Raw genomic sequence first — 7,461 nt, 5'->3', positions numbered from 1 at the left:
ATCATGCAACCTAAGAAAGGTTCTGCAAGGCCACTGAAAAGTCTTCAAGCCAGTCAGCTATCAGAGGAATTCCTGTCTCCCAGGAATGGACCTGCCCTAGTACCCTTGCCTTGCACCGTCAGTAACTAATAGAAACCACAGAAGGCACAGCCCCAGTGCAAAAGCAGCCCAGGATTGCAAAGTGGAGGAGCTGGGCCCTCGTCAAATACATTCTCTGTATTCTCTGCCCCCACCCCCAATTGAAGACCTGTGCCAGAGATCTCCAGGGTGGTAAAGGGGCTCAGTACCTTTCAGCAAAGCCTTTCCCTAACTAGCATTTTTTAAGTGCTCCATAACTATTAATTTAACTTCTCCCTATGACAGGACTGGAAGAGGAAAAGGGAAAGATAAAGTAGAAGTAAATGTTATTTGAACATTTAACACAAACTCACAAAGTTTTCACCCTTGTAAACAATGCACCAAACATTTTATTTCTTTTAGTTCCTACACAAGTAAATGACTCTGAAAGCATTTTTAAAAATACAAAAGACATCACACTTTACCAGTGAATTATTTCGGTCTCAGGGGATTAAATCAAATTAAAATGTTACATATATTTGACAGTTTATTTCTATGCCAACTGAGATGGTGAATTTATAATAGTTCTATGAATTCTTTTAGTTCAATGTTTTTTGTACATGCCATCAGTACAATATGATTTACTTAAATATTTAGGACACTGTCAATAGCTGTGATTCATATGAGACATATAATCAGATATCTCAAATTCCTGATTAAGTCTGCTTTAAAGACACAGAATACGAGCACATTTGCTGTGAAATTCTGTTTATAATGCTCCATTTAATAAACTGCAATTAACTACTGATGCAGAAATTCTGTTTAAGGCTGGAAGTTTTATACATGACACTTTCCTTCACAGAAAAAAAAAAAAAAAAAACGATGTTGAAAAGGCAAAGACCACCATTCTATATCAGAGATCAAATATTTAGGGCATTAGTTATTATATCCTCTTTCTAGAGTCTACAGTAAACAATAACTAAAAAGATTTAAGGCTGGTCTTTAAAAACATAAAGATAGTAGAAACTTTACCACACATCAACAAAAACAGAGCAAACCAAGTATATCCACATCTTCATTCCATCATGAATTTAGTGATTTGAAATAAATGCCATGTAAAAACCAGAAGCAAATGTAATGATTCATTCAAGGAAATTAAATACTTCTAAGCATTAAAAAAAATTTTTTTAATGTTTATTTATTTGTGTGTGTGTGTCAGAGAGAGAGAGAGAGAGAGAGAGACAGACAGACAGACAGACAAAGTGCAAGCAGGGGAGGGGCAGAGAGAGAGGGAGACACAGAATCTAAAGCAGGTTCCAGGCTCCAGCTTTCAGCACAGAGCCTGACGCGTGGCTTGAACGCATGAGCTGCAAGATCATCACCAGAGCCGAAGTCAGATGTTCCTAAGCATTTTTTTTTTTTTTAATAAATTTTTTTTTCCAACGTTTTTTATTTATTTTTGGGACAGAGAGAGACAGAGCATGAACGGGGGAGGGGCAGAGAGAGAGGGAGACACAGAATCGGAAACAGGCTCCAGGCTCCGAGCCATCAGCCCAGAGCCTGACGCGGGGCTCGAACTCACAGACCGCGAGATCGTGACCTGGCTGAAGTCGGACGCTTAACCGACTGCGCCACCCAGGCGCCCCTCTAAGCATTTTTTAAAAAGCTTTTGTAGGCAGTATATCTCTGGTCAGCGTAAGTGAGGTGTGGAAACGACAAAAATATTACTGTGCCGAACAGATTCTCACAGGCTTGCTCCCTCAAAGGACACACTGACCAGTTATTTTCTACAGTGTTCTTATATATGCCTTATTTTACTTATATACACAATTAACTTTTTCATTCTTCCTGTAAGTATTTAAAATACATTTCAAGGTATGCATTAAGTATTAATTTATGATGCCCTTAAAAATCTTTCAATTTATTAAAAAACAATCTCTAAGAATATAGAAATATTGAGCTTTTCATATTTCTGAGTCTTGAAAAACTTAAAGTACAATATTTTCATGCATCAGCAAGTTATAATTGTACCATTTAAATTCCTCTTGAAAGAGCAAGTAAATAATTTCAAAAGTTTCATGAATGCTACGTTACAGAGACCGGACCACAGGTATTTTAAGATTTGATTTTCCATATGCATTTATACTGTAATGCAAGGAAGAAAAATAAGCATCAAAGGAAAACATGTTTTATTAGGAGAAAAATAACATGAAAAGAAAATAGGAAACATGTCATTTCTTCCTTCAGTGGCTTTTCTTCAGTCAATTACCTGGTTGCCCCAAAATATTATCTCAGTTCAATTATTGAATGAATTACCCCTAAATAAAATACCCAGTATCTTTCCAAAGGTTTGTCCAAAACCTCCTAAAGAACAATAGTCATTCTAAGCTCTTTTCTTATTCTTCAACAAGAACTTTAATTAAAAACAAGCCCAATGCCCTTTGTTTCACAATTTAAACATTAATGGAAATTTCATCCTGTGTTTAAAGTGATATTTCTTTGAGGGTCTGACTCATTTGAGTGGCAGTGCAGAAAAGTGAATTGCTGACAACACAGAGTTACAAAATTAGAGTCAAAAGTAAAGGGAAAAAAAAGGAAAATCCAACACTATCCTGGAAAATAATTCTAAAACTACAGTATAGCTTGAAAAATTCTCTTTAGCAAGATAAAAAAGAGTGATTTATAGACAAGACTGATGGTTGGTTTTTCTCCCAGTAGCAGCCCCCTGGGATCTGTGACTAAAATGGTGTCTGGGGCCTGAGAAGTTTCAGTGATGATTGCTTCATCAATTTTTGCTGGTGTCTCATTGACTGTGCATCACCAATGGCATTACATACTCTCTGTAAAATAAAATATTTGTTATGAATGGTAAAGACAAGTACGGGCTCATGTGAAGGAGAAAGGTCTAAAAGCAAGAACTGAAGCTCTCCACACAGGTCCAACAGCAGAGGATAAGAATACACAATCCAAACAGACAATGCAAAATAAGACGTTTCTGCTCCATTAAGCCTGCAATATATTATTTTAAGCTTACATATCCATCCAGAGTTATAACTGGAAGATCTTTTGAGAGAAATAATGGGTATTATTATAACAGATTAAAAAAATCTTTCAGCTAAAAAATTAAGGGTCATTCTTTAAAATAAATTGTTTACCTCTGCTGTGGCGTTGTCCTGCAGATAAATGTCCCGGCAGCCATGACTGGCACTGTCTTTTTTGTGGAACAGACTCTGCTCCTGTTTCAAAAGAAACAATGACAGAAGAAAAATTATTCTGGGGAAGAAAAAAAAATCCTAACTTTTAATTGAATGCTTAAATGTAAACTCTATTTTATAACAAATAGACTAATGAAATATACCTATTCAGGTATGATAAGCACTAAATCATTTTGGTACAAGGCTGGTGGTTCCATATGTGTGAGCTGTTAGAATTTATGAAATCGGATGACTACACAACTATCTGTATAAAATAATGACTTTCTACAGGCTATGATAAATAGCCTCGAGAAACAGCACTTGATAACTCACCACATCTGACAAATCAAAAAATCCTTCCTTCGTTCCCTTGGCTGATAGATAAAATTCTTATATAATGTAAAACACACTGAGTCAATTTTCACCACGGATGTGAAAGAAGAGTGATAACCCAGGAGCCTGTAATATATATGCAGAGTGACACAGTCTTTCCTAGTCTGAAAACTATGTTTCATATACCAAGAGACTCTTTCGATGTTGACACTCTACAATGAGGTAAGGCTGAAAAACAAAACGGTACTGTTTCGCAATTTCTTTTATTTGTGAGCTTCTATGAAAAGAAAACATAAATTAAAGGATAAAAGTACCTACATCTCTAACTACTAAATTTTATGACAAATAGGTTTTCAGATGGTTTTAATAATAGAGATAACATCATTACTGCTTAGAAGAAAATACATACTCTAGTAGTTACCATTCTTAGAATGATAATTTGTGGTGTTTTTTTAAGGGGTGAAAATAAATTTACAATATATCATATATAATAAAAATTATACATTTCAAAGTGAGTCTGAGAACTAAGCAAAAGGTGAGGGCATCAATTCTGCTAATTACTTGCTATGTAATTAAAAAGTTCTTTCTTGGAAAATGATGGGACAGAAGGACATGAAAGTATTATATACTTAAATTGTATTAGTATTTTGTAAGTGCCAACTATGATAAAACATGAGTGTTTCAGATAAAATATTTATAATAATCTAATTTATAAAAACCTAAAAAAGGGAATTTTTCCAGAAGCATCTAAGATTACAGCAAAATAGTTATTCATATGACATTGGAAAAAATATTCTATTTACTAATGCTTTATTCTGCCAAAAAGGAAGTATCAACGTCCTAATTCTTTCATTGAACAGAATTGATATTTCACTCAACACAATCAAGGACTGTCAAAAAAATACAGTACACAAATAAGTGATTATAACACATCTTTCCTTATACTTCACCATATTATTATAATAGTATCATCATCATCATCCTCACCATGATCCTTCAAACACTCTGTGTTGTTAACTGTAAAAGAGAGCCAGAAAGCACTGGTTTCCACTCACTCAACAAATTCTTGGCTCTGAACATGCAATTCATTTATTCTTACCTTGACTGAAATTTTTAGCAGGTTTCCATGGACACTTGGAGGAGACACAAAATCTTCAAATGGATACTGCCAGTCTATGGACATATGGCCTAGGATTTCAACTTCCTTTATACACAACACTCGCCTGTTTTGCAAAAGGAAACAAAACATGCAAGTGGTGATAAAGACAATTAGTCTAATATTTTGCTCTGCTGGATGGCAGACATGGAACTAGCTCAGTAAACAATATAACCTGGCACTTAAAAAAAAAAAAAGGTACGCTTCCTATTAAAAAAAAGTCTAGGGGCGCCTGGGTGGCTCAGTCGGTTAAGCGGCCGACTTCGGCTCAGGTCACGATCTCGCGGTCCGTGAGTTCGAGCCCCGCGTTGGGCTCTGTGCTGATGGCTCAGAGCCTGGAGCCTGTTTCAGATTCTGTGTCTCCCTCTCTCTGACCCTCCCCCATTCATGCTCTGTCTCTCTCTGTCTCAAAAATAAAATAAATGTTTAAAAAAAAAAAAAAGTCTAGGTAGGTAGCTGTCAAATAAAGAGCAAATACGGCCCCTACCAACCAACATAGCAGACATTCAAAAATTCCCCTTCTGCCAATCTTGCAAAATTCAGAAAAGTGTAATTTTTTAAAAACTGACCGAAATACTAAAATCATCTTTAAAACACATAAGGAACAGGCTGTACTCTCATCCAGGAAGCAATAAAGGCAGAAGCTCCTGAAAAGGTTTCACTTGGAAAATTATTAATTGCTCTTTACTGTCAATCATCTATGCCTTCCAGTCAAGAAAGAATGTGCAGGAAATGTCAGAAACCTCAAATGTCAGCAAAGTTTCACTTTAGGCCTATTAATAAATATCAGGTTTGAACACTTTAACACTAATGTACTGTATCACAGAGCGAGTATCCCATTTTACTCAATAGCAAAAAAAAAAAAAAAAAAAAAATTTATAAAAAGAAAAAGAAAAAAAAGAAAAATCATAGAGTCCTTAAAGGCCATCTACATTGATTTCCCAGTGTGTGATTCAGATTAATTACTGACATAACCATACTTGATTCTAAAGTTTCCATTACAGAGAGCATGATTAGGAAAGCAGAGGAACAGTTAATTCTACAAATATTCAGAGTGCTGGAAAAACAAGAAAGATACGGTTTCTGCCTGAGAGGTACTCACAGGTTAGAAGACAAATAAACACGTAAATACATATCTCAGCACAGTTAGATGAGTGCAATAGCAGTGTGGAAAATTCTTCTGGAGCACAAGAGAGAGGGACTGATTATGTGGGTAAAGTATGTGGCGTAAAAGCTGATTTTTATTTTATTTTTTTTATGTTTATTCATTTTTGAAAGACAGAAAGAGACAGAGTACAAGCAGGGGTGGGGCGGAGAGAGAGGGGCACACAGAATCTGAAGCAGGCTCCAGGCTCGGAGCTGTCAGCACAGAGCCCGATGTGGGGCTGGAACTCATGAACCACGAGATCATGACCTGAGCTGAAGTTGGACGTTCAATTGACTGAGCCACCCAGGCGCCCCTAAAAGCTGATTTTTGAAAGAAAGGAGTTCTCTACGTGGAAAAGGAAAATGATAGTCTAGACAAATGGAATAGATCACTGACATAAATAGCAGTACAAGAAAGGGAAGGTTTATTTGAGGAATGTTGAGGTCTGTAGCTGGATGGGTATTTTTGTGTTTAAAAATTTTTTTTTTCCATTTAAATAAATTTTAACTTTAACCTACAGGCAAGGGGAACTTTCATGATAAAGTTTCCTATTTTAGAGTCATGGATCTAGTGGCCAAGGGAGGAGAGGTGGGGTAGACAAAGGAAAAAGTTACTACAATACTCCCACCAGGAAACAGAATGTCAGTGAAGGCAGCAGCTGTGAGAAGGGAAGAGAGCAAGCTAGATTCCAGACGCTTAGAAGGTAAAGATGAATGAACTAGGTAACCAATGGAGGGTAGGAATGAAAATCAACCCCCAGCACTGTATTTTTCAGCAGAGGAACTACTGTGATCTGGGTCTGACTTGGGACTGTGTTGTGCTTTGTAGGAAGTTCAGCATCCGAAGTCCCAGCCTTGGTAGGGCCCTCCGATCATTGTGACATCCTTCCACACCCCTTCATATTCCAAACAGTCTCTAGAAAGTGGATTACACCTCCCCCCACCTCCTGCCCCAGAAGAGAATCACAAGAGATAAGTGTTACAGATAAGTATTACAAATCACTGTGTCAAATGCAAATTCATCATTCCCACTGTCTTTAAAGTCCTTCCTCTCTTGACCAGGCCAATAACATTACTGTTCTCCTGCCACTCTGAATCTCCTTCATTCTCTTCCTCTTGCTCCAACCCCCTCGGTACCTAAGCCCCAAACCAGAAGGTCATCTTTTATTCCCTTCTCTTCTATATTTAATCAGTCACCAAGCTCTGGTCTCTCAAGGCTGCTCCTTCTATCTGTCTTGATTCTTTTAGTTTAGACCTCACCACCTCCTATCAGGGTAACTGCCACAGTCTCTATGGTACACAGAATTCTAAGATGGTCCCCACGATTCTGCGTATAGTGTACATGGGTTTATCGACTGGTATAACCCTCACAACTATTAATATGATGGATTTCTCCCCCAAGATTAGGTTTTATTATAAGGCACAGGTGATTTTAAGAAAAAGTTTGATCTGCGTGGGTGTGACCTGACCACAAGGTCCCTTTAAATCTGGGTCAGAGACTGAGAATCCAGAGTGCAGTTGCTGGGCTGAAGATGCAGAAAGCCACATGGCCAAAATGAGGGTAGGCTCTAGATG

The 7,461-nt window shown here is 37.2% G+C and overlaps 1 protein-coding gene across 2 annotated transcripts in view; it reads right to left on the bottom strand.

Moving 5' to 3' along the window:
- Window positions 1–2,446: 2,446 nt before the first annotated feature.
- Window positions 2,447–7,461, bottom strand: part of VPS13C (vacuolar protein sorting 13 homolog C) — a 192,745-nt gene continuing 187,730 nt past the window's right edge. For both annotated transcript variants that reach the window (XM_078448671.2, XM_078448672.2), the window contains 3 exons: window positions 4,684–4,807; window positions 3,213–3,293; window positions 2,447–2,897 (listed from right to left, as the gene is read on the bottom strand). In XM_078448671.2, the coding sequence (XP_078304797.2) occupies window positions 2,796–2,897; window positions 3,213–3,293; window positions 4,684–4,807 (307 nt within the window). In that variant the 3' untranslated portion in view covers window positions 2,447–2,795. The remainder of the gene's footprint in view (window positions 2,898–3,212; window positions 3,294–4,683; window positions 4,808–7,461) is intronic.

Source organism: Panthera onca, chromosome B3, assembly GCF_046562875.1.
Source record: "Panthera onca isolate mPanOnc1 chromosome B3, mPanOnc1 haplotype 2, whole genome shotgun sequence".
Lineage (NCBI taxonomy): Eukaryota > Metazoa > Chordata > Mammalia > Carnivora > Felidae > Panthera > Panthera onca.
Note: the sequence above shows the minus strand (reverse complement) of the source record. Positions and strands in the feature narration are given on the sequence as shown.